A 26463-nucleotide genomic window follows, 5' to 3' on the forward strand; every position below is an offset into this window, starting at 1 on the left:
TAGTATATATATATATATATATATATATATATATATATATATTATGTAATTATCTGACACATAATTATTTCTAGGTATTCGCAATGTGTTAGTATTATTTTGTGCAGTTATGACAGAACATAAGATACTTTTCCATTCTGCCAGTTATTCTCGATTGACCGAAGGGTGTCGTGCCCTGACAGCATTGATGTATCCATTCAGATATTCACATGTTTACATTCCTCTTTTGCCAGCGGCTTTAGTTGAAATACTCAGCACTCCAACACCATTTATTATGGGTGTACACAGTTCGTTAAAACACGAAGTTGCTGAACTTGTAAGACTAATTTTTATATGTATAATTTCGAAAAATTATTTTAATTCAAATGTTTATTACGATTTTTACAGATGGATGTAATAGTCGCCGATCTGGATGGAGGTTCGTTGACAGTTCCGGATGGTGTTTCGCTTGCTTTACTACCGGAACCATTACTCTCGCAGACGCAAGATGCATTATCCCTAGTGTTGCAGCCAGAATTGGCATGCGCGGATTACGCATTTCCTCCACTTGCTACCAGGGCTCCACATTCTCCTATGCTCGATAAAGAACTCAGGGCGGTATTTATGAGAACCTTTGCTCAATTGTTGCAAGGATATCGTAGCTGTCTGACGTTGATACGAATACACCCGAAACCTGTTATCACTTTTCACAAAGCCGCGTTTCTAGGAGAGAGAGGTTTAACCGACTGCGATTTCACCACGAGAGTTCTGGATTGTATGTTTTTTACATCTTTTATCGCAGAAAGAGGTCCACCGTGGAGACCTTGCGATGTGTGGGATGAATTATACAGTAATTTGAGTGATCAGCTGAAGCAGGAAACGCAGGATCATCGAGTCATTTTGATACATATCCAAGAACTAGCTCAACAGTTATATTTGAACGAAAATCCGAATCCTCAACCGTACGTACAGAAAATCCTGAAGCCACCCGAGGGCGCGTTTGCGAGGATTCACCAGCCTCTCTTGCCACGTATCAATCCAGAGCAGGTTCAAGCGATCATCGATGAAGGTCTTGCGAAGAATAATCTTAAAGTCAGATTATCATCCTTGCGGCCGATTCAACCTCGCATCGTGCCTATAGGTCCGCACATTTCATTTGTTCATGACACTAGACACCTAGTTAGCAATTCAGCTCGTAGATTAGAAGTATTACGCAATTGCATCAACTGTATATTCGAAAATAAGATTTCGGATGCTCGCAAGACGTTTCCAGCTGTCTTGCGAGCTTTAAAAAGCAAAGCTGCTCGATTAGCACTCTGCATGGAGCTGTCGCAGCATGTAGTCGGAAACAAGGCTATGTTGGAGCATCAGCAATTCGATCTAGTGGTACGTCTGATGAATTGCGCGCTGCAAGACGATTCGTCAATGGATGAGCATGGAGTCGCCGCTGCACTACTGCCGCTCGCCACCGCGTTTTGCAGGAAGTTATGCACCGGCGTAATTCAATTCGCATACACCTGCATCCAGGAGCACCCGGTATGGCAGAATCAACAGTTTTGGGAAGACGCTTTCTATTTAGACGTACAGAAAGACATCAAACGTTTGTATCTGCCAGGTGATAATTCGCCGCCTAGGCTCATAAACGACGGTATTCTAAGTCCTATCAGTCCACGAGATGCTAAAGAGTTTCCATATCGTGACCGATATTCCATCTATCAAGTTCAGGAACCCTCGGCGTTAGAGATAGCTGCGGATCAGATGCGTATCTGGCAGTCCATCGATCTCGAGAAGCAGAAAGAACTTGTGAATAGTGAAGAGAGTACTATGTACAGCCAGGCTATTCATTACGCCAACAGAATGGTCTATTTATTAGTGCCGTTAGACATTGGTTCGAAAACGCATCGTCAGGATCACATCTACGATGAGGAACGCGCCAGTAATAGTATCACGAATAGCGTGGCGAGCGACAGCGGTGACGCCGAATCAGGATTTGAAGAGACTGATCCAGGTGAAACCGGCAGTGCTGTCATTCGGATGGTCTCGCGATTCGTCGATCGCGTGTGTACCGAGGGCGGCGTTAGCGCCGAACATGTACGTTGTCTACATCAAATGGTTCCAGGTGTTGTTCACATGCACATCGAGACGCTCGAGGCAGTCCACAGGGAAAGTAAGAGACTGCCGCCGATACAAAAACCGAAGATCCTGACACCGAACATGTTGCCTGGTGAGGAAGTGATAATGGACGGCTTGCGTGTTTATCTGCTGCCGGATGGTAGGGAGGAGAGTTCCTCAGGATTACCCAAGATACCGCCTCTCTTGCCAGCCGAAGGTGCAATCTTTCTTACGAATTATAGAATAGTGTTCAAGGGTATACCTTGTGATCCGTTTGCTTGCGAACAATTAGTCGTCCGTGCTTTTCCTGTGACGTCTTTGACTAAGGAGAAGCGTGTCGCTGTGCAACATTTGGCGCACTTGGATCAATGCCTTCAAGAAGGCTTGCAATTACGTTCTTGTACGTTCCAGTTGATAAAATTGGCCTTTGACGAGGAGGTTACACCGGAGAATATCGACACTCTGAGGAAATTAGTTCACAAAGCTAGATATCCGCCGCACATCTTCCATCATTTTGCGTTTAATGGTCAAGTCTTGGTTACACAAACAGCGCATCACAAGGGCAAGGAAAAAAATGCTACTCTAAAAGGTTTTGCGAAAAAAACTCTATTGAAAACCGCGCGAAAGGCAGGTTTTAAGCCGAAACAATCGTCCAAGCGGCAAAAGTATGTTCTGCCGAATATGAATCTCATCAATAGCAACAACAAGTATATGACATCGCCTGGCCGAATGAGTTTACCGATGACCGACAGCAACGAGCTTAGCCACGATGACGATCTCAGCGTAGACGATTTCGAGATACCTGGCGTGGTGACACAACCACCGACTGATGCCAAGACTCTCGAACGTTTATCTGAGCGTAGCTACGTCAGAGACTGGTACCGATTGGGTCTCTATTCAAACGGACCACATAACAATCGTCGTAATGAACCCTTCCGATTGACTTCGGTGAACTGCGCCTACATGATTTGTCGAAGCTATCCTGCACTTCTGATTGTGCCAACTTCCGTGTCAGACGAAAGCATTCGACGATTCTGTAGACTTCATCGTCACAGTAGAATGCCAGTCGTCACCTGGAGACATCCGCGAACAAAAGCATTGCTAATTAGAGGCGCGGGTTATCATGGGAAAGGCGTAATGGGCATGCTGAAAGCCCATCCGACCTCCGGCAGTAATCTAAAGACAACATCCTCAGAGACCACTTCCTCTCTGGAGCAGGAGAAATATATGATGGCACTTGTTGCTGTGACACCGCTTTCCGTACTGCGGCAAGGTTCCGCTTGGGGAATGTCGGATAGTTCTCTAAGTATAGACTCTCTATTACTAGCAGCAGAAGATCGTAACGCTACGCCTGAACAATCGCGCCGCAATCCATTCAACAAACCCCTAGGCACTCTCAGTTCATCGGGCGGCAAAGGTCCTAAGAATTTCGGTCGATGGGGTTCCCTGAAGGATAAACGACATAATTCTCAAGCTTCCTTAACTTCAGTTCATCACCAGCGCGGAACTGTCAGACATTCAGCGGATTCTGATAGTGGTACGGAATGTGTTCACACATTTCAACGCGCCGCTCTCTACATTCTAGGTGAAAAGGCGCATATGAAAGGTGTGAAAGCAGAATCTACCCCCAAGACGGATTTTATTCCGGTAGAATATTATGATGTGAGGCATACGAAAGCTGCATTTAAAAAGCTGATGCGAGCGTGCGTGCCTAGTTCGCCTAATGTAGAACCCGATCAGAGTTTCTACAGACTCGTCGAAAGTTCGGAGTGGTTGCAGCAACTGCAGAGCCTGATGCAACTAGCAGGAGCAGTCATAGACCTAATGGATATGCAGGGCTCGTCAGTAGCTGTTTGTTTGGAAGATGGTTGGGACACAACAACCACCGTTTGCTCCATAGCGCAGGTGTGTCTCGATCCACATTATCGAACAATCGACGGCTTTAGAACCTTAATCGAAAAGGAGTGGCTCGGGTTCGGGCACAGATTCGGTCACAGGAGCAATCTCGCTGCGAATTCGCAAACGACAAACTTCACGCCTACGTTTCTACAGTTTCTGGACATAGTGCATCAGATACAGAAACAATTTCCTCTGGCTTTTGAATTCAACGAATACTATTTAAAGTTCTTAGCTTATCATTCGGTGTCCTGCCGCTTTCGTACATTTCTGTTGGACTGCGAATTTGACAGAGTAGAATGCGGTATCACTGCCATCGAAGATAAAAGAGGTTCTTTAACAAGTCATCACAAGGGCGTGGACACTGGTAGCGATGACGATACGATTTATCCTGGCGGTAGACTAGCGGGAACAAACAAACAAACACTTGGCTGCAATCTCGGGCAGAGTATATTCGATTATATAGAGAAGCAACATGCGAGATGTCCGTTGTTTTATAATTTTATGTACACACCGAACACGGAGAATCCTATTTTGCGACCAGTGTCCCATCTACCGAGTCTGGACATCTGGCAGTTTTACTTGGAAGAAGAACTGGCACACGGTCCGGCATACGATCTGGAAGTGCTGCAACAGGACTCCCAGCAGGAGGAAGAGGCCGAGGCTGCGGATGGCGTGGTTAAGAGCAATCGTAAAGTAGTCACTCAGGGGTGATTATTACTTCAAATGTCACATTTAACGCTCTCAAAGAAATTATCAAGTTACAAATCACAATCTTTTTCATAGATATGATGGAGTCAACACAATGGTGCCCGATCAGTTTTCGCATCTTTTAGAAGAAATTCACAAATTGGAAACCGAATTGGGACATTTACCGCAAAAATGGAAAGTACTCTGGGATAAACTCGAATTACCCAACACCGATTCTCTTGCTGTAAGTCGCGACGGAATATTCGTACAAGAAATTCTTTATTCTTGCCAAAGTAGTTTTGCAAGTATCGCAAAAAAACAAAATATATATAATTATGTATACTATTATATAATCTTTATTAGACTTTGTTGAAGCATTATGAATAAAAGGTATATGAAAATTCATTTATCAAAATTCAATTATCAATAAATCCTGTTAAATAATTGTTAAAAAGCAGATTGATAATACATTTTACTATTATTATTTTATATCAATCTTTGCAATGATAAAAAAAAATATATATGAAATATTTATTGAATTTATAGCGGTGTATTAATAATACCTCGAGACTTTGTGTTACAGCTTGAATATGAAATTCAGTATTACTGTTGTAAAGCCCGCATTCGTGATTAATTTTCTTTGTTTCTAGCGGCACGCGTCATTCAGCACGGCACTTGTACGGTACCACGGTCGATTGATTCATAAACGCTCTACTTTAGAACTATTATTACGCGGCAAACTTGCCGGTGGAAGCACTACCGGAAACGAAGGTTCTGTGTATGCACATCCACACAGGTATCATTAATGTCGATTTACACAATTTGCTTAAATTAGTTAAACATATCATTAATGCGAACGTTTGCCAAAGGTTCGAACGATTAGATTCCGCTACACCGACTCATTGCGATGCGTGTTCTGGCGTGTTATGGGGTCCTGTGAAAGCTGGATTAAGATGCATCGATTGCGGTCACGTGTGTCATGACAAATGCGCCGATACTGTGCCAAAGAATTGCACAAAATATAAGGCTGTGACGGATAATCTCCAAACTCACACACTTACGAGAAGCGGTGGCGATAACGGAAGTGTAAACTCTAGTATGCGCTGATTTCATTAATTCTGAACAGATATTAATTAAGCGTTTCTCACATAAATCTTCATAGCAGCAACTTTATAATTTTCAAACTTTCGCTATTTTATATGAGTTTTTTCTTGTAGGTGTAACAACTATACAAACTTCTTCCCAGCAATATTATGAACAATTCTCGAGTAATGTAGCGGAAAATAGAACGCACGAGGGCTACCTTTATAAACGGGGAGCTCTATTAAAGGGCTGGAAACAAAGATGGTTCGTACTAGATTCTATAAAGCATCAACTGAGATATTACGACGCAGTGGAAGACTCGCACTGTAAAGGATATATAGGTATAATAATTAAACTAAAAAAAAAATGAAGTATTGCTAAAAGTTTGAAAATAAGCAAGATATGTATTACAAAATCACATATTTGTATACAGATTTGGCTGAGGTAGTGTCTGTCACTCCAGCTGCGCCGATGCCCGGACCACCAAAGAAAACGGATGATAAATCCTTCTTTGATGTGAGTATATTTTACTTTAATAGAAAAACATACATAATTTCAATAAAATGTTTTATAACTGTATTAAAATGTTTTATAACTGTATGAAAAATGTATTAACTTTTCAACATTAATAATTTCAAGTATTGAAACACAAATTGAGATACAAATTTCCATGATCTTTAACTTTTTTCAATTTTGTAAACTAATTCATTTTTGTATGATATTGTTGAAATATAATTTTTTTGCCATATATTACAAACATGATAAAATCATTTTCTTTATAGCTTCGTACAAACAGACGAACATACAACTTCTGCGCTGCTGATGCAACGACGGCGCAGGAATGGATCGAAAAAGTTCAAGCGTGTTTACAATAATGTGGCACAGCGCTTGATTATAGTACTAATTTCAAATTCTGGATGTGACTGACATAGACAAGAAAACACAGATTTTAATTTTGTTACATAATCTTGTATAGTCTAATTGTATGCGTCATAGACTACAGTAATCTTGCTTTAAGTATTTTAAAATGCAAACTCGTTGGACTGAAAAATAGTATCATAAATTAAATGTGATACATCCATATCCTCAATATAGGATTAGTATGTGAATATACTGTACATTTTTATGATTATGTCGTTATATTAAATTTGTTTATTCATTCAGCTGGAAGATGAAAGATCGTTACATTATATGTCGCGCCTAAATTTTTTTTTATTTTGTTTAATATTTTCTAATATTAAATTATAATGGATTATACAAAACCGGATATATCTCATATATAATAAATTGTGTATGTCCACTGAAATATATACAGCTTGTCTCAAGATAGTTTCTGTAAGTTCTTTAAACAAATTGAGATCAATTTTTCCTTAATAAAACGCTGATTATAAATTATTAAAAATAAACGATTACTAATCGCAAACTATATGTTTATTTTTTGACACAAATAAACATACACTAATCTTTTCACAGAATTTAATTTTTGTTGCATTATCAAGATTACTAATATTTAAAATGAGAGCAGCCAAATAAGTTTAATTTTTACTAAGATCAATATTTTTTAAATTAAAAGATTTTTTATTTTTTCTCCTTTTTACAAAACAAATGAAAATTTGATTAACTTGGGACATTCTGTATGTGTATGTATACATACATATATACATACTTACACATGTATATATATATATATATATGTGTGTGTGTGTGTGTATAATTGTATCAAATGCTATTGTAATTAATATTATTACTTGATAGGTTGCGATCTTGTTTGTTAAAAGTGTTAAGTTCAAAGCTTATATGAGAAAAACAAAATTTCTAAATATATTAAAAATATTTGATTAATATTCCTGCCATGCTAACAGTAAAATTAAATTAAGAATACATTTGGAGTATTTTTTATTATAGCTTGAAAAGTACTTTGTACTTGGGAAACAAAAACGATACTATTTATATTTATATACATTTATCAATATATAATATCTTCAAGATTTAATATTATTTCATATCATATACGTATTATTCGCTAAAATCCTCTTCATCACTGAAATAATTATTCTTTTTATAGCGTTTCTTTGGTACAGTCTCTTTTCTATCGTATCCATCAGTTTTTCTACATTCCATTTCTGTCCGTCTTTGCTGAAATATAAAATAACTTGAGTAAAAATTATAATTTTTAATCTATAAAAATTTTAACTTGTTCATTTTTCTCTCTTCAAATTTTAATTAAAAAATCGTGATTATACCTCAAGTGCAATAACGGCACTTAGTGTTTCTGGTTCTTCTTCTGTAATATTAACATCATCGAAATGATGTTTTTTTGTTGCTTCATCACTAGCACTGTCACTATCAAAATAACTTGTATTACAAGTTCTTTGGTATCCTAATTTTCTCTTTCGCATCCTAATTTTCTTTTTTGGTTCTACCCTAGGACCAAGTGCATTGTTGTTGCAGCGATATGACAAATGTCCTTCCTGTCCACATTCATAGCACCGCGACTTGTCAGGATAATCCCTACGACGTAGGAATTCAGTGCTGCGACCATTGTCAATTGCTATTGAACTTTTTACAGTGCGACCATATACCTAACGATCAAGAAAAAAAGGAAGAGGACGTTAATAATACATAAAAAATATGTATTAATTTTATTAAAAATTGTGGTCTCATCATGTCTTCTCTTTCTGAAATTAAGAAAAGGCATAGATTATGAATTAACTTCAATTCCTCACTAGAACAATTCTATGTAAATTAAATGTTTCACATTGGAATTTTTTAATTTTTTATTTTAGGTTTGTTTAAATAGAAAATAGAAAAATTATTTAATTTATTATAAAGCTGATTATATATTCCTTTACAATAAGTTATGAAAATATACTGCCACAGAAAAAAATGAGCGATCAAATTATTATGCAGTGATATGATGGTTTAAACATCATCGATATGAAGTCAATCGATCAGAAAAATAAAGAAATTAAAATTTATTTACCTTTGTGTTATTGAGACGTTTCGCACAAGATACGGCTTCGTCTATCCTAAGAAATTGGACAAAAGCAACGCCGCGACTACGACGTGTTATTTTATCTTTCATTATCGTTACTCTGTGAATAAACGACGTAATATTAATATGGTATATGTGTAGACTTGACGCGATAAATTTAAATAAAAATAATTATAACTCACTTAACAATTTTGCCATAACTTTCCAGCAGCTGATGTATATCATTGTTGGTGAATGAATACGGCAAATTTGACACATAAACTGTCGATTTGCTCGGGGCGATTCGACCATTCATATTTTCGCAAATTTGTTTTACTTTATAAAGATTACAACAAAGCCACCATATTTGATTACGAATTTATTGACTCTTTTATGAATATTAAACTTACAAATATTTCTTCGAGAAGCATTCCACGGATATCCATATTAAAAAATAACTAGAAGCTTCGAATTCAGGTTAGGATGAGATAAAAGGTCTGCTTTTACAGCCTGAATTAGCGTTCCGACTGCGTTGCAAATCTTGCAATGGAACGCAGCCGCAGCCCCTAATATTGGATTGTTCAAAAAGTCATTTTTTCCAATAGATGGCGTTATCCACGTTTATTTGTATGCGAGCATGACATGAATGTCAAATGTTTACGCGCGTTTTGTGCTGACATTCAACCTAAAAACCAAAAAAAAGTTGACGCGATTCGGTTGAGTTTTGTGCTTGTAATTGTGGTTCGAACATGGAGAATTTTGAAGAGCATATTCGCCATATTCTGTTTTATTACTTCAAAAAAGGGAAGAAAGCAACTGAAGCAAGGGAAAAGTTGCGTCGAGTTTACGGCAGAAATGTCGTCAAAGAACGCCAGTGCCAGAATTGGTTCGCCCGATTCCGTGATGGTGATTTTTCAGTCAAAGATGCTCATCGCTCCGGCAGGCCTTCTAAGATTGACGACGATGAAATGAAAGCATTGGTGCAAGCAAATAAGCATTCAACGATTCGGGAGCTTGCTATTGCTCTAAAAGTGTCCGTTGGAAGTGTTCATGGCCATTTGAAATCGCTGGGCTTCGTAAAGAAGCTCGATGTTTGGGTGCCGCATGAGTTGAAAGAAATTCATCTGACGAATCGCATGAGCGTCTGCGATCAACTCATCAAACGCGAAGAAAACGATCCGTTCTTGAAGCGTATGATCACGGGCGACGAAAAATGGATTGTTTACAACAATGTCAGCCGAAAAAGAAGTTGGAGTAGGCAAGGTGAAGCACCGGAAAAGCAAGCAAAGGCAGAGATCCATCAAAAGAAAGTAATGCTGTCAATGTGGTGGGATTGGAAGGGACCAGTCTTCTATGAGCTACTTCCAAAGAACAAAACGATTAATTCCGATGTCTACTGTGAGCAGTTGCAGAAATTAAGTGATGCCATTGCACAGAAACGTCCCGAGCTAATCAATCGTAAAGGTGTGGTGTTTCACCATGCCAATGCGAGACCACACACAAGTTTGGTCACTCGGCAAAAATTGTTGCAACATAGTTGGGATGTGTTACCACATCCACCGTATAGTCCAGACCTTGCACCATCAGACTTCCATCTCTTTCGCTCCTTACAAAACTCCTTGACTGGTAAAACGTTTGCTTCTGAAGACCTCATCAAACAGCACCTAGACAAGTTTCTCGCAGAGAAGGATGGGAAGTTTTATGAACGTGGTATTATGAAGTTGCCCGGGAGATGGCAGAAGGTCATCGAACAAAATGGCCAATATATCATTGATTAATGTTCATTACGTATATTAAATAAACACATCTGAAATGAAAAAAACGCAATGACTTTTTAAACAACCCAATATATACCTATACATTCTTTGTACTTAAAGTGAAATAAGTATATTTGAAATTTTAATTCAGCGATAAAAAATAAACATTTTAGGGTGCATTTCGTTTTCACGTAAGATACACATAATACATAATTTATCTTAGTAGTAGTGCATCATGCATATATATTATGCATGAAACAAAATGCACTAAAAAATATTGCGAACTTGGACAAAACGTCGATTTCGTACTTGCGATATGAGTATTTAAGTATAATATATATTGCATTTATTTATTTATACTTTTCCATATAATTGTGCACAATTCAAAACATAAAACATTATGCATTTATAATCTAAGAATTTTATTTTCATTATAGCTTTCGCCTCTTAATTGTAAAAATCACTATTTATTATCGATTGCGGTATAAAAGATTACAGGCGGTATTTGGAAGGAACATTATTTTTTCGTTCTCAAGATTTCTTTTAAACGTGATATATTTTCATTCTGCAGAATAGTATTTAAAAAAACTACGTAATTGGTCACCAATATATTTTTAACATATCTAATGCGCGTATTCTCATGAGATAAATTTATAAATTAAGGCCATTTCGACCCACTCCGATTAACTTAATTAATTATTGTATTAGTACGAAAAAAATTATCAAATTAATTAATAGAACTATACCTTTAAGCCTATTCTATAATGTGTGTTCTTTGTTTCTTGTTTTTTACCTTTTGTAGCTTTTTTTTTTTGCATTTTATCAACAATTGTATTTTGTTACGTATTTCTTGTTTCTTTCGAAGTTTATTAACTTTTATCTTGAGCAATATAAAACAAAAAACCGGATAAGAAGCAAAAAGACAATATATAAAAAATAACAAAAGGTAAGAAACACAAAACAAAAAGCAGAAGAACAGGCTTTAATATATACTGAAAAAACATTAAGAATGAACTATATATTAGAGATATGATTTTGCCGATCGAGTTAATTATCGATTAAAGTTAATCGCGGAATTGGTCGAAATGGCTCCTAATTTAGATTATATTAATAAGCTACATATACATATATGAACATATTTATATTTAAAAAAAAATCGCAAGTTTAAAGATTACAGATTCTTATCTCAGGCTCTTAGAAGTGCTACCGTTGTATAATAATCTCATAATCGAGATTTTACATTTTTTCGCATTGTAAAATATATATATTTCAATATATATTAAAACAAAATAATCTATGTGTCGGTGCAACGATAGAATTCACGTATTACAAGCTCATACAATAATCTTCAATAATACCACTCCTGCCTGTCGCTAAATGTAATTTGATTATTTTGTGGGCTTACTGCTAAATATATGTGTGGTAAAATCGGTATGGCTGTATTGCGCCTGTTGCATAACTGTTCATTATCAACAAACATTACATTATTATATAGATAAATGATGCCTTTCAGCAAGAGATACTCTGTAAGCATTTCAGTTTTATTTAAGTTGACAAACGACAAGGATATAATCATCATTTGCTGTTACACTGTCATCCGTATCTCTGTTGAAAAGCATCTAAAGTAAAATATAAAATCAAAATCTCCATTAAAGCGTCGCTTTAAAATTAAACAATTATGATTAAAGTTAATAACATATTACACAAGCAAATAAAAAAATCCAATACTACAGTATTCATGATTCTGTTAATCCCGCGCTATCTTCATCCCACTCGGTAGTAAAACTTTGTATTTTTTTATGTTGTTTATCAGTAATCTCTTCCATGTCTTCTTCGCCCTCGACATGCTCCTCCTCGATAATCATGACAGATTCTTGTTGCTCATCCATACTATTGCTCTGTTCGCTACATTGTTCTTCGTCGTATTCTACTATCTCTGTCTGCTCTTCAACATATTGTATCACTTCTTCCACTTGATTATCAGCACAATCCTCCAACATGTGTTGAGGCATCTCCTCTTCTTCCTGTACCTCCTCTTCCTCCATTACTACCTCTTCGACTTCCTCGACAACCTCCTCTACTATTTCTTCTGTCTCCTGTGTAACTTCGGCGGCCTGATAACTCTCGTAGGATCGAGAATCGGCCTCATCAGCACCATGAATGTACACAATCATACCATCATCTGTGCCTTGCATTACTATTTGTTCATTATCGGCAATATCTAACTGTTGCGGTTGCTGATGATGATTGTTCTCATCATGCTGATAGTTTTCGTCATTATTAACTAACATAATCATGTGCTGGCCATCTATTTCATGTGTACTGTAACTGATGTTATGTTCCATATCATCCAACACATCTGGTACAATGTACTGATTACCATTAGTTTTTACAATCTCTATGGTTTCTTCTTCTTCCTGTGTTTCTGCAGCAGTCTCTGTCTCCGTATCTCCGACACCGAGGGAAGCGGCTATACCACTGGCGACGTGGCTGAGAGCTTCCGCTTCAGATGATGGTTCTAATGGAGGTGCGGACGGAGGAGACTCAATGGAGTCTCTCTGTAATTCTTTATGCGCACAATCCAGATGTACTTGCAAGTTTGTCAAACGCACAAACACTTTAATACAGTATGGACAACGATGACCCTTCTCTTTACCATCTGTTATACCTCCATGTCCACTGTTCAATTCATGAGTAGTAAGTTCAGTGATACTTTTGAATGACTGATTGCATTGACTGCATTGAATATCCTCTGAAGGTAAAGCGTGATGTCGGGTCGCAGCAGGCCGATGATTATGGTTTATCTGATGACGCACCAGCAGAGTTTCTGACAAGGCAATGTATGAACAGGCATGACATTTCGGAAAGCTCATGCTCTTCGGTGGTGGTACGTTGTGCTTGGTATAAAGATGATACATCAGAATGTTGCGCTTTGTTGCCTTATAACCGCAATGCTCGCAAACCCTCGGATCAAATTTCTCCTCGTGCACATCTTGCATGTGTCTTCTGTACATATAATAATTCGTATATTCTTCATCCAAATCGCATTTGTTACATTTCCAGGGACCTGTCTCGGCATCGAGACTGCCGTTACACTTGGAATCATTATTTTCATCATTATTAGTGGCCAATAGATGATCGGATTTTAAAACCACGTAAGATATTTTTGTTTTGCATGCAGTATTACTTTCGGAGGATTTTGTTTCTTTCTGCATGATTTTCAAGCGAATATTTTTATTATTCTTTACTAAATGGGGATATTTTTTTAATACTTCTCTAATAATCTTTGCGTGATTATTGATAGAATCATCGGCATTCGGATGATTCGATTTAGGCTTTTCTACATTTTCCTTTTCCTCCAAATCAAAACGCACTCGTTTAGATGGGCCTTCTTCAGATCTCTCATAATTCTTCGATATATTCCAATCATCATCTGAATTTGTGTCTCTCAAGTTCTTTTCGCTTTCTTGATTATCTTCATCCTCATCTTCAGTTGAATCGTTTTTACTATCTCTGTCAGGCGAACCTTTAAGAGAGTTGTCTTTTTTATATGCATTGCATGCTTGAACAATAGGTTTTGTATTATATGTAATATCATCGAATGAAGAAAATACTCCCAAAGTAATATCATCTGCTTCTGGAAGATCAAATCTGGATGGGCCAGGAGTCGCCTCTTTATGTGTTGAAGATGTACTGTGGAATGTTCGTACTTCATAATTCGCTGGTGCAGGTGGAGATTCATCCAGTTTTCTTTTCCATATGGGAAGCCTTTAAAAATAAAGATTATTGACATTTTATCACAAAATTAAGTAATGTTTGTAACATTACTTATGGAATACATACTTTCTACCTGGCAATATTTGCCCAGATACGTTTGATGCTGAACTGGTAGAGCTGGTAATTGTTTTTGCAATTGGAGTTGAAGGTTTTGTGACAGCTATAACTGGACGCGAAGGTGTTTTTGCTACATCATCTTGCATTTTGCTTGTGTTAAATTGAGCGTCGAGCAACTTTGTTAGGACTGTCATATTCATCTTTTGCGCTGTACGATACAAAGCATGTTGCTCTGATGTCCAATATTCCAATTGTCCAGTATACATAAAACTGTATATGAATATGTAATTAATTAATTAAATAAATGACAAAAATGTTATGGTGAATATTAAAACATAAATAAGAATATCTGTGTGTAAAAGTAATTAATTTGTAGATAGTGGATCTGGAGTTGAACTTGATTCCTGTTTCATTTATATCTCGACTTTATGAGAAATTGGAATATTAAAGGTTGTAAGTGAAAGGGAACGAGATGAATTGTGATCTAGGAATTGTAATTTCAGAAATCGATATTTAATATATCAAAACAATAAATATTAAAACATACCTTATAATAGATTTAACACATTCATAAGGCATATCTGAAGGCATAATAATTACACCATTAAAATTTTCATCTTTTTCTTTCTGCTGTTCTTCAAGTTGCATAAAATAGTCTGTACATGTTGTTACTACAAGTCGATGGGCCTGAAGAAATTTGAATTAATAATACTATTGATAATATTTAAAAAAATATATATCCCAAATTGTTTTTTTATATCATTATTTTATATCAATAATATAAGCGTTAGATTATTTATACCTGTACAGTAATATTACTTGTAGGAAATTTAATTTTAAGATCAAGAAATTGTTCCTCCAAGTAAAGAGTCTGAAGTCGTTGAAGAAAAAATGATCCCCAATTATCCACTTTTACTTGTTTTAAGCCTCGTGCAGGCAATGGCTTTTCTTGAATTACTCCTGGCTCCATTTTTTAGAGTATATTTGATAAAAGTATAAATACCTAATTGAAAATATAATATATATAAATTATATTACAAACAAAAAGTTAAATGTATTTAAAATGTTCAATGAATCATTCTATTTTCTGGATCTTTTCCAGAAGATAAAATGCCACATGAACTCTAAATTAGAAAAAGTAGGTTTTAATAAAAAAATATTTAATTTTAAAAATTAATCAAAATTATTCAATCTTTAATGTTAACACATTGTTATCTTATATAAATTGAATATAAATACAATCTTTAAAATAAAGTTTTGTTTATTACTCTTTCTATTTTATAGTTTTTTTATATATATTTTATATAATCTTACATAAATATGCAATGTATCCCTCATTTATCATATAGCAATACAACTTAAAAAAACAGAGTTTTAGAAAATAAGTTCAAATATTTTAAATCATAAAAATTTTCTAATTTTAATTTTGAAATTTTTATGTCATGATTAATTGTAGAGAAATAAAATTGTACTTATAAAATGTTTTTCTATTTTTTCTTAATATTCTCATTCCTTTTTTTTGCAAGCAACTAAAATAAAGACAATCTTTGAATTCTATTATTATTGAATTCTATTATTATATCAAATGAATGATATGTATTTCCTATAAAACACATATTAAAAGTAATACTTTTAATATGTGTTTTATAGGAAAACTTAAGTTAAAATATTAAGATAAAACAAAGTTACATTATACAGATATCTACGAAACTGTAATTATATAATTAAAATAATCTACTATTGTGTAAACAATATTACATAGCAGTAAAAAAAAAAATAAAATGATCTTAGCTAATTTCATAAATAAGAACTGTTACTACAATTTTCATAAAGCGTTTTCTATCTGCTATTAATTTATCCAATTTTTGGAATATATTTATTTTTTTACTCAAATATAATATTTTAATCTATCAATCTCACGTAAATCACGAAAAAGTCTTAAAAGCTTCATTAACGCAATGTGTCTGATGAGACCAATCCTTTCCCCGAAAGTAGCAAGAGCCACATACATACGACTCGTAACGTATTTCACACTCGAAACAGTGCTTTGCACATCGCGCTTCTTATCGAAGGAATCGTAGAAAGCAAGCCATATAACTTGAGCGTGTCTTTTACCTTCGAAAAATGCAAACTCAGATCACTTCTCATGAGCGGGAAGATGAGAACAGGCGGACAAGTTAATGAGAGTGTGCTAAAAACGGAAGAAATTATAAATTTCGGGGACAACGGCAGTGACGTTATACGCGAGCCACATCTTCTAGTGGCCCGGAGGGACCAGGAGCGACAGATGCTAGCTGCGTACGCGTCCGTGAGTCTGGCCGCGACGAGAATCCCGTGGCCGGCCCGGTCCGGATATCCGTGCGCGTGTATCGAAAACGCTATTGCACTTATAATTCACATACCCTATTCAGCAAGATCTCAATATTTTTCGTTCAGCACCATCTCTTACGAATCGTCTCAGTATACAATCAACCGCAAGCATCCCACTATGTATCGTGACACACAGATGGAGCTATTCGCATTCGATCGGCTAAAGTCACTAGATACTACAATACGTTGCAAACATCGATTGTCAGTTGAAATGTCTGTCGTGACAATTAATTATGCCTGTTTTGCAATAGGGTTGCAAGTCGTAAGCCGTAAGAAATTAGCCAATCGCAGTTAAGTGTGAGAAGAATAATCGATTGATTGGTTAATTTCTTATGACTTACCGCTTACGACTTTATTGTAGAACAGGCCTCAGTAGAATCCTATATATGAGAGAAGTGACATCGGCATCGCGATTTCTGATTGGTGGTATCTCTATCTAATTAAAGCAGCCATATTGTATCCGCAGTGGAGAGCTATCATATGTTTTCTTGCAACTATCTACTGAATTGATACACATACTTAAAATAAATATACAATATATCGTTTATTTTTTTGTGTTTTTACATTTGTAATTACATTACTTAATCGCTATATTATTCAACAAGAAAAAACATATAAACATTAATTATAAACTTGCTTAACCTCATCCTGACGGAGTTCATAATTCCTATATTGGAGTAAATGGAGTACGACGGACATGATCAACGGACTAAACATGCGGTGCTGAACATATGCTAGAGATGATAGTGAGGATAAATGTCGCTTCTCTCATATATAGAACTGTAGGCCTTAAAAGCATTAATAGTATTATTTATGTTTCTAATTTATTGGTTGTCGCGATAAACGTTTCAACCGGCAATGGTTATTTGTAACGCATTGTAGAATGCTCTTTAGTGAATTTGCTCACTTTTGTAATTTTCATCTCATTTTAAAATATTCAATCGACTCCCAGAACAAAGAATTATTGGTTAGTGCGACAATTTCCGCGCGGTCAGTATTGCAGCGTTCTGTGTGCAAAAGCCATTCAACTTTTGTATCGCGCGGTATAAGGCCGGGTTCACACCTTGACGGAAAAGCGGAAGCCGCCAATCGGAACTCACAGTAATAGTAGGCGATACATTTCTCTTGTCTGCTTCTGTCTTTCTGCGAGTTCTGATTGGCTTCCGTTTTTTTGCAAGGTGTGAACCCGGCCTAAGTTATATATTATTTCCGAGCAAGACATTGATTGACTATCGCGCGGCAAGCGTTGTCGTATTTATGTGCGGGAGCCATTATATAGTGTTGCTTGTTGAGAAACTCCCATGAAAAATACATGCGATAGAAATAGAAAATAATGGCTAATTTTTTCATTTCTCGATAACCTCATCCATGGTTTCCATCGAGGGTTTAATCCAGATCAGAATGTAAGAACCAATCAATTACAGTCGAGCATTCCCCTGTATAGTCGAACGACAAGAGAATGCTTAAACTCTCGGTGGAAACTAGGTGCATGAGATAATAAACGAGATATCTGGGTTATCTCTTATCTAGAGGTAAAGAAAAAATTGGCCAAAGATTTCAACCTATTAGAAACCAGTTACATTGGAATATATAGTTTTTGATAGGTTGAAATTTTAATACTTATTCCTATACCTAATATTTCCCTCATTGTACGCAGAGTCTTAGGCCGAGTTCACACCTTGATGGAAAAACGGAAAAGCGGAAGCCAATCAGAACTCGGGGAAAAACACGGGGAAGTCAAGCGAAATGTATCGCTTACTACTACTGCGAGTTTCGATTAGTTTCCGCTTTTCCGTCAAAGTGTGAACCCGACCTTACATTTGTTACAAGACTGTTATTCGGTATTCGGTACTCGGTAATTTGCGATAGTCAATTAATCAGTAGTGTCGATTGTCGATCTGCTCGGTATTGGCAGGTGTTGGTAGATAATCTGCTGTAATCAGCATAATAAGGCAGATTACAAACGAACAAATGTTTTTGAAGCCCTTGGCACATCTTGAGTGATGCTCTAGTTCATTGAGAAAAAAACGAACAAGATGAATGCAACAGTAGACGGTAAAAAAATACAGGATCTTCCGCCGAAAGGAGGCTATGGTCCAATACAAACGGAAAGAATAAAATTACGCAGCGTTCTCGGCGGTAAAGATATTTTTGTAATCAACTTTATTATTGATTGAAAATTTTATTGGCTAGTTAATACAAAGATTGCCTTATTGGCAGGTTATGTAATAATGTTGTAATGAAATTTTATAGCTAAAGGCACACTTGCCTTTTTCCTAGCCACTACGTTCGGCGGAATGTATGCCTACTATCTAAGTTTCAAACAAGTTAGACATCAACAGATTGAGATGAGAAGTGCACGCTGGGCTATATTTCCAGCATTGTTGGCGGAACGAGATAGAGCGTAAGGATGTATATTTTTCATTTAAAATATAGTATTCATAAGCTAGTGCAATTGGAAGCTTAATAGTGAATTCGGTCATTTACACTATGCTAGATTAGTTATATTAAAAGATGTTTAAATTAGCAACATGAAATGTCAATCTATTAAACGATTAATTACTTAATAATAATATTGTTATTTAATTGAACATATATGTTGAACATATATGTTATTTTATTGTCAAAGTTAAGTAAATGTTACTGCATTTAGATATTTTATATAAGATAACCTTTAATATGTATTAATCCAGTATACTTGTGAATGATCATTTATCATAGTCATCAGTTATGAATTTGATTACTTGTACTGGATTAGTATGTATTAAAAAAGCTTTATTTAAAATACTTAAATGTACACCATAATATCATAATATAATCAGTTATAATCATTTTCCTTTTTTTCCATGCAGTGTCTTGAAACAAATGAGACGTAATCGTGACATCGAAACAGAATTGATGAAAAATGTTGAAGGATGGGAAGTGGGAACATACTATGGAGAACCGATATTCTATTTGGACAATCCAAATCAGTATAGAGATCCAATTTTCTTTGAACATTTTGCACATTCTGATCCAGATGCATATTGCGAACGAGTTGAACGTCATTTGTGGACATAAAATATTGTTAGTTTGGCATTCAGATTTTGATTAGTTGTGGATCTGTAATGCGACAAAATTGGAAAGTAGTGTGTTAATAATGAGTAAAATTATTGCGAGTCATAATTATGAATAATATTTTGAAATTATAGATTACAATAAAGTCGTAATATTTCTGTTTGACAGTATTCTTTCATTTCCCTCATTTTCACATTTTGTTACGATACTCTTCACTTATTAATAACAAAATAATATGTTTAATGACGATAATCTGACGACAATCTATTTAAATCTCTTTTTTTTTTAATGTATAATAAACACCAAATAGAACATTTTACTATAACAAATGCCTACTTCACATTTTAAAAGCAAGTTTTTTATTTATAAGAATATGTTTGTCTTTATCAAAGAAGTATAAGTTCATACTTCATCATCGACTTTATAGTAGAATATATTTTTTATTTTTGTCAAGCATTGTTTTACCATTAATAAATATATTTTATTATATAGATAAATTTATATATTGTAATTATTTTACAATTTGTGTGTTTTATTTTAATTACTTTATTTTATGACTAAAATTTTTTTCTATATATAAAGTAATAAATAATTAATTTCAATTAAAATAACTTATTCAAATAATTTCTAATATAAATTTATAATTTTATTTATATTTACATTATATAAATTTAATATTGAATAACTGATTATATTTTTTTAACTTTCATCGTTAATTAAATCCCTCTTACATAATTAAACAGTTAATATATAAACCTAAAAGACGTAAAATAGTCTTCCAATTTACGATTCGATGGAAACGTAACTTAATAAACGACGCGGCGAGACGATAATAAACACCCTAATTCACGCTAAATCAATCGAGGGGCATTCAAATTCTCTCTCTTTCTCTCTCTCTCTCTCTCTCTCTCTCTCTCTCGCGACCGAGTGTCTTTCCGGCCAATAGGCTAGCGGCGATCGGCTCGCGCTCACGGCAATCGCCAATCGGCGGCAGTTTGTCGTCCACGTGGAATAGCAACCCACGTATAGAAGCGTGATGTCACGTGCGCGCGACAATTGTTCACGATCTTTTCTTCGTGAGTGGGAAAACACGATTTTCAAAAATGCGGCCACGCGATCTTACACGCTTGGTCGGACATGCCGCGACGGCGTTGCACGCGCGCCGTCGATCATTGTCGCAGCTCCGCGTTGGAGTACCGTCATGTCACCAGCACGACTGGCGAAACAAGTGTCTGTATACAAGATGGCGGCGCCCGGAATTGAGACCGTCGCGAGGATCGCGAGGAAGCAGCAGCGTGTGTCGATGATGCTGCAGCGACGAGGAGAGTGAAGTGAACGGGTGGCCGGTGCTACGTGCGCGGTAACTACGACAACGACGACCCGACTCGATCCGACCGACCGGTGCGGTGCGGTGCGGCGCGGCGCGGCGCAGCGCGGCGCGGCACGGCGGAGTACGGTACGGTGCGGTGCGGAGCGGTGCAGTGCAGGGCAGTGCGTGTTGCCTAGCCTATCCCGGGTAGAGCGGTATCGCAGCGAGCCGAGCATCACGGCAGTGGTAGCGGCAGCGACAGCGACAGCGATAGCGACTGCGGCGGCGGCGGCGGCGGCGACGATTACGGTGACGGAAGCGTCTCGAAAGATGCGGTCCGAGCAATGGAAGAAACGGCAGGGACTCGACGCATAGCCTTGGCCAACGGTGGTTGGTAGGCAGGCAGGCAGGTAGTCGAGCGGATTGGGACGTAGGCGCGTCAGGCAGGTAAACGAAGAGGTCCGAGGCGTGGGATCTCGTCGGTGGGAGAGGAAGTGCGGCGAGGACTACGGTCAGTTTCGTCCCAGGCAGCGTCACGATTCACGATCGTGCGGAGCTACGTCCTCTACGTCGTTTATCGTCATTCCATTTCCATACCGCGTACGTCCGGCTGGGAGATAGCGAAGTGCGAAGCGACTACGTTGTCTAGTCTGTGCGTCGCTCCCTGTAGTCTCGCCATTGACGCCGACGGCGACGCTGCTACGGAGCAAGCGAGATAGGAAATAAAAGAGAGAAAGAGAGAGAGAGAGAGAGAGAGAGCTATAGAGATAGAGAAAGAGAGTGCGAGAGTGAGAAAGAAGCGAGCGAGGGACGCGGAGCTTTCTCGAGAGACTTGGCGACATAACGATGGCGACGATATCGACGATCACGACGACAACGTCGATGTCGACGTCAACGACGAGAATCGAGACAGCGATGGCGACTGAGCCGAGAAGGAACTATAACGAACTGTGTCGTTTATGCGCTTCTTATGATGCCGTTAGGATGCACATATTTGGCCAGGAAGGCAAGAATCGTCAACTCGTCGACAAGATTGAAACGTGCTTGCCGTTCAAGGTAAGTCCTTCTCTTTGTTCGCATTCTTTGCAACATGCTGAGATATCCTGTTCCTTGTGGGACTCGCAACAAATTATCTATTTCCTTTTCTCTCTCTCTCTCTCTCTCTCTCTGTTTCTCTTTCCTCCGTCTTATTTTGTCTTTCGCAGCGTCTCTTATTTTCTCTCTCTTTCTCTCTCTCTCTCAATTTCGTTTACTTTTCTGAGTGACCTCCCTTGGTACTTTGTGGCCCTGCACGATTCGTCCTCGATCTCATTCTCCCGATAAGAGACGGAGAGGCAAAAGGAGTGCGAGAGCGATAGAAAGAGGGAGAGAGAGAGAGAGGAGATTCACGGACGACTCGTTCGGTGTCGACGGGGCGTTACTGGGTGAAGGTTTTCTTCCCGCCGCCGCGTCGTCACCGTCGGCCATCTCGCTCATCCGCTTGTTCACCGAGAGCGTCCTCGATGAACAAGGTGACGAATTCCACCCGGTTGGCCATCACTTATCGAGGACGTCGCGACGGCGAGGTCGATCTGACGCAAGGAGGCACGCTTCGTCGCGCGACGCACTGGCGACATTTTGTTTGCCGCTACGGCATGCATTACGTGCTTCTCCACGTTATCGTCGTCGTCGAGTCGCCTCATCGACGTGTAACTGCGGATCGCGTTCCGGTTTATTTTCAATTTCCTGCTACAATTGACTATTCCATTGTCACGTGTATCATCCCCTCGCAACATCGGTTTATCGTTCATGCTCGTTAATCTCGTCCTCATACAACGGGATTTACCGGATCCCATGCGTCGTAGTTTCGTTGATTGTCTATACGAGCACGCGGCGTTTGAACTGAAAGATGGAAAAATTGCATCGCACGATCGCGTAATCTTTCCTAAGGTGCATCTCTATTATTAGATTGTTATTATATTATTATATGATGTTTTCTTTTAACAGAAAAAGTAATTTTACAAATGTTGTAAAATTCTTCAATATGATTGGTTTATAAAGTTAAAATACTTAGAGATGCGAGAATTTAAGAGAAAGATCAATTATGTCGAAAAGTATTACAACTGTTGCAAAACTACTCTTTCCCCGCTAAAAGCGTCTATTCTTTGACAAAAAGAAAAAATATGATGTAAAAACATCAACTTAGATCTTGTAAAACTTCTAGCGAATTCGGTCATTTTCATTATATATTAATTTTCTATAGGCCGGTGTGACTTCGAAATCACATACTAATATATCTTGATTATTTTTAATTTTTAAAAACAAAAATTTTTACATAAATTATATAATTTTTTTACAGCCACGAAAAAATTCGAGCTATAAAGGATTAAAAGCTGCTATATATGAAATCAGCAGAGTTAAATTAAAAGCACATTTTAAACGATTAAATGCCCAATAATGACCGTTACATTATTTAATAGAGTATTAGTTCCTTATCAAAGTTGAGTTATATTGTGCCACTATATTCAAGTATTTTATATTAAAGCAGCTTTTAATTTGCATTAATTCAGCGTAATGACCGAATTTACTATTTAAAAAACATTGAGAATTGCCTGATCGATAATTGCGTTCCAATTTATTTCGAATTTCCTCCTATACTTGGATTGTCATTTGCATTCTCTTACATCCATATATCGACGTTATTTGTTGTTATATATTTTGTTTTCATCATGCATGATGAAATTTTTACCGGATCATGTGTATAATCGAAATCTATGTGTTACGAATTTTGGTTATACACACGAGCACGTGGTATTTAAATCGAAAGATTGAAGAAATACTGTACGAAACATGCGATCTTTTTTAAGTTGTATCTCTAGTTTTTGTGAAAAAAAAATGAGAAATATGATGTAAAAGCATCAATTTATGTGTCTCGCGAAACTTAAATATATCTGAAATATATATGTTCAAGAGTTTATGTAACATAAAAAATAACATAAAAGTTTTATGATAATTGAGATAATGATGTACAAAGTATAATGAAATTTTATATTCATGAAGCTAATTAGAAGATTAAAAGTGCGCTGTTTTTTGATTGAAAAATTTTTTAGTTAGATGTTTACTGTAATAGACAATCAGGATATTGTAAAAATGAGCAATACGTGTGAATAATTAAGAATAAAATGTTAAAAATGTTAATAAAACTTCTTTCATATTTGTTTCTTGTCTTATCATTCGCATTATTTTATTTTCTATTATAGTTTTCAATGTAATATATCTGAAGAAAACAAGTTTTTAATGTTTTAAGAATAAATTTATTCAAAGAATATTCCTGATATCATATTAAGAAACTGTTTGGGTTCTGATTGATTTTTCCTAAAAAACACAACAGAAATCTAGGGAATAATTGAGTAATTCGATCGACATTCATATCGAATAATTTCACAATATGTGCCTTAGTGAGATATTTCGATAGACACGAAATATATCGGCTGTTAATTATAGTCATATTTCTGAGATAAATTCATTTTTACGTATATATGTATTAATATCTATCTTTGACCGAAAGTGGCGCTTTTCGTATGATTTAGATGTATTCACATAAACAATCTTGTTCGTAATCGTATTATTTATATATTTATATATGTTTTATATATTTATTATTATTTTACATAAATATGAATCATTGCCAAAATCTTTGTTCAATAACTAATTTAATCATCTCTTTAATATTATTATTATTATTATTATAAGTCATAACGTTAATTTCCAATCGAGTATTTACCCAATGAGATATCTATTAACAAAAGACAAATTAAAAATTAGATATTTATATCAAGACATTAGGTCACTAATGTAAAATTTAAACGCACTCTTAACGAAAATGTCGAAATTGCTGTTTCAGATAATGGAAGATGATTATTTGCCAAAAGTCTTGTGTTATCGATGTATGTACAACTTGGAGAATTTCTATGACTTTAGGACTGCGTGTGTTAACGCAGCTGTTTTGTTGGAAAGAAATAGGCCGAAGGAAAGCGTAAGTATCCGAATCTGCAAATGTTTCCTTGAAAATTTAAACTTTATTATAAAAAATAGGATATAAATAAATTAAAATATACTTAAGCAATATATTACTAATAATTCTTGAAATTAATTGGATTTGTATTCTAAAATTTTCTCTATTTGAAAATTACATCAAACATATGAAAAACACTTTATTTAAAAAAAATTATTTCATAATATATTGCATGATCTAACAGTTATTTCTATATCTTAATACAGAAAAGAATCTTAATTATTACAAAAATAGAATATTATAGTTTATTATAATCTAATATTTAGATTTGTAATTTTATAAAAAATTTGTTGCATGTTATATCACAGGTGAGCGACGAAGGTGCAAATGACACTGCGCAATCTTGCGAGATGCGCGCGGCGTTTCTTAAGAAAGAAAATATGCCAGTACTTATCCCGGAAGCACCCGTAGTCAATCCCAATGCAGCATTGGGTACGCCACCGAGATTAAATTCGGATGGTGAAGCAGATCCCGAGATCGAAGAGATTCTTGACACAAGTGAAGGTACGGATGAAGGTATGCTCGCACATTTTGAACTTTATTCTTATTTTACTTGGTAAAGAAACAATTTATCGTTAACAAGTGTTATTTTAATATGAAGCCACAATGATTGACGATTCGGAAGATCGGCGATCGGAATATGAGATGGCATATGAAATGGACATGGAGACGAATCCTAGCGACTTCTTGGAAATGACCCCGATGGTAACTGAGGAAAATGAAGAAGAATGCAATACAAATACGAATGCTGCGACTGCTCAAGATGCCACGATTTTTCCACATACGTCACAACAACATGAGGTTTATGTCTGTTCTCTATGCAACAAAGCGTTCAGTTCCAAGGGTCACTTGTCTCTGCACGCAAGAATTCACGTGGGTGAGGGTGATGTGATTGGCGAAAGAGTAATTACCGATGACCATACTTCATACCAACGACCATATCAATGTGATCTTTGTCATAAATCGTATTCTACTGCGAAACATCGCTGGGGGCACGTTTCTACAACGCATCGGTGAGCTTCAATAATACATTACTATTTTCCATTGTCTACTGTGTATGATGATAACGATGTCATTATTACAGTTTTTTTAGTCAAAAACTTCCAATTAAGACAAGTCGGGTGAATAAAAATTTATCTATAGTAGTTGAAATAACATCGTCAGAATTGATTTAAAAATTTAATTACATTATTTTAATTACATTATTAAAAATAATTCTCAGAGAGAGAGAGAGAGAGAGAGAGAGAGAGAGAGAGAGAGAGAGAGAGAGAGAGAGAGAGAGAGAGAGAGAGAGAGAGTAAGTAAGTAAGTAATAAGTAATTAATAAGTTAATTAATATTATAATATA

General features: G+C 36.3%; 5 protein-coding genes across 5 annotated transcripts in view; 3 read left to right on the top strand and 2 right to left on the bottom strand.

The window, feature by feature from the left end:
• Positions 1-6635, top strand: part of LOC105623136 (myotubularin-related protein 13) — an 8615-nt gene extending 1980 nt beyond the window's left edge. Inside the window, exons 5-12 of the mRNA XM_012204535.1 lie at positions 75-316; positions 388-4697; positions 4774-4921; positions 5328-5473; positions 5547-5773; positions 5895-6101; positions 6194-6276; positions 6543-6635. Of these exons, the coding sequence (XP_012059925.1) occupies positions 75-316; positions 388-4697; positions 4774-4921; positions 5328-5473; positions 5547-5773; positions 5895-6101; positions 6194-6276; positions 6543-6635 (5456 nt within the window). The remainder of the gene's footprint in view (positions 1-74; positions 317-387; positions 4698-4773; positions 4922-5327; positions 5474-5546; positions 5774-5894; positions 6102-6193; positions 6277-6542) is intronic.
• Positions 6636-7776: 1141 nt separating this feature from the next.
• Positions 7777-9050, bottom strand: LOC105623138 (zinc finger CCHC-type and RNA-binding motif-containing protein 1-like). The gene is made up of 4 exons (XM_012204538.1): positions 8938-9050; positions 8744-8855; positions 8004-8342; positions 7777-7896 (listed from the first exon to the last, which is right to left on the bottom strand). The coding sequence occupies exons 1-4, from the start codon at positions 9048-9050 to the stop codon at positions 7777-7779; spliced, it is 684 nt and encodes a 227-aa protein (XP_012059928.1).
• A 3177-nt stretch (positions 9051-12227) lies between these two features.
• Positions 12228-15295, bottom strand: LOC105623139 (centrosome-associated zinc finger protein CP190). Its single transcript, XM_012204539.1, has 4 exons — positions 15128-15295; positions 14873-15012; positions 14335-14595; positions 12228-14259 (listed from the first exon to the last, which is right to left on the bottom strand). The coding sequence occupies exons 1-4, from the start codon at positions 15293-15295 to the stop codon at positions 12228-12230; spliced, it is 2601 nt and encodes an 866-aa protein (XP_012059929.1).
• Positions 15296-18515: 3220 nt separating this feature from the next.
• LOC105623140 (NADH dehydrogenase [ubiquinone] 1 alpha subcomplex subunit 13) lies at positions 18516-19919 on the top strand. Its single transcript, XM_012204540.1, has 3 exons — positions 18516-18834; positions 18949-19099; positions 19548-19919. The coding sequence occupies exons 1-3, from the start codon at positions 18732-18734 to the stop codon at positions 19753-19755; spliced, it is 462 nt and encodes a 153-aa protein (XP_012059930.1). The 5' UTR covers positions 18516-18731; the 3' UTR covers positions 19756-19919.
• A 1988-nt stretch (positions 19920-21907) lies between these two features.
• Positions 21908-26463, top strand: part of LOC105623141 (zinc finger protein Xfin-like) — an 11277-nt gene continuing 6721 nt past the window's right edge. Inside the window, exons 1-4 of the mRNA XM_012204541.1 lie at positions 21908-22117; positions 24945-25076; positions 25424-25631; positions 25717-26128. Coding sequence (XP_012059931.1) covers positions 21908-22117; positions 24945-25076; positions 25424-25631; positions 25717-26128 — 962 coding nt within the window. The remainder of the gene's footprint in view (positions 22118-24944; positions 25077-25423; positions 25632-25716; positions 26129-26463) is intronic.

This window comes from Atta cephalotes (genome assembly GCF_000143395.1).
Source record: "Atta cephalotes unplaced genomic scaffold scaffold00054, whole genome shotgun sequence".
In the NCBI taxonomy this organism is placed as follows: domain Eukaryota; kingdom Metazoa; phylum Arthropoda; class Insecta; order Hymenoptera; family Formicidae; genus Atta; species Atta cephalotes.

Excerpts from the sequence above, each read along its gene's own strand:
- LOC105623138 (XM_012204538.1), bottom strand. The coding sequence starts at position 9,050 with ATGAATGGTCGAATCGCCCCGAGCAAATCGACAGTTTATGTGTCAAAT. Across the intron at positions 8,856-8,937 it reads AGTTATGGCAAAATTGTTAA|AGTAACGATAATGAAAGATA; the intron begins GTGAGTTATAAT and ends GTTTATTCACAG. Across the intron at positions 8,343-8,743 it reads AACGTCTCAATAACACAAAG|GTATATGGTCGCACTGTAAA; the intron begins GTAAATAAATTT and ends CTTGATCGTTAG.
- LOC105623139 (XM_012204539.1), bottom strand. The coding sequence starts at position 15,295 with ATGGAGCCAGGAGTAATTCAAGAAAAGCCATTGCCTGCACGAGGCTTA. Across the intron at positions 14,596-14,872 it reads TGTGTTAAATCTATTATAAG|TTTTATGTATACTGGACAAT; the intron begins GTATGTTTTAAT and ends ATTCATATACAG. Across the intron at positions 14,260-14,334 it reads CAAATATTGCCAGGTAGAAA|GCTTCCCATATGGAAAAGAA; the intron begins GTATGTATTCCA and ends TTATTTTTAAAG.
- LOC105623140 (XM_012204540.1), top strand. The coding sequence starts at position 18,732 with ATGAATGCAACAGTAGACGGTAAAAAAATACAGGATCTTCCGCCGAAA. Across the intron at positions 18,835-18,948 it reads ATTACGCAGCGTTCTCGGCG|CTAAAGGCACACTTGCCTTT; the intron begins GTAAAGATATTT and ends GAAATTTTATAG. Across the intron at positions 19,100-19,547 it reads TTGGCGGAACGAGATAGAGC|TGTCTTGAAACAAATGAGAC; the intron begins GTAAGGATGTAT and ends TTTTCCATGCAG.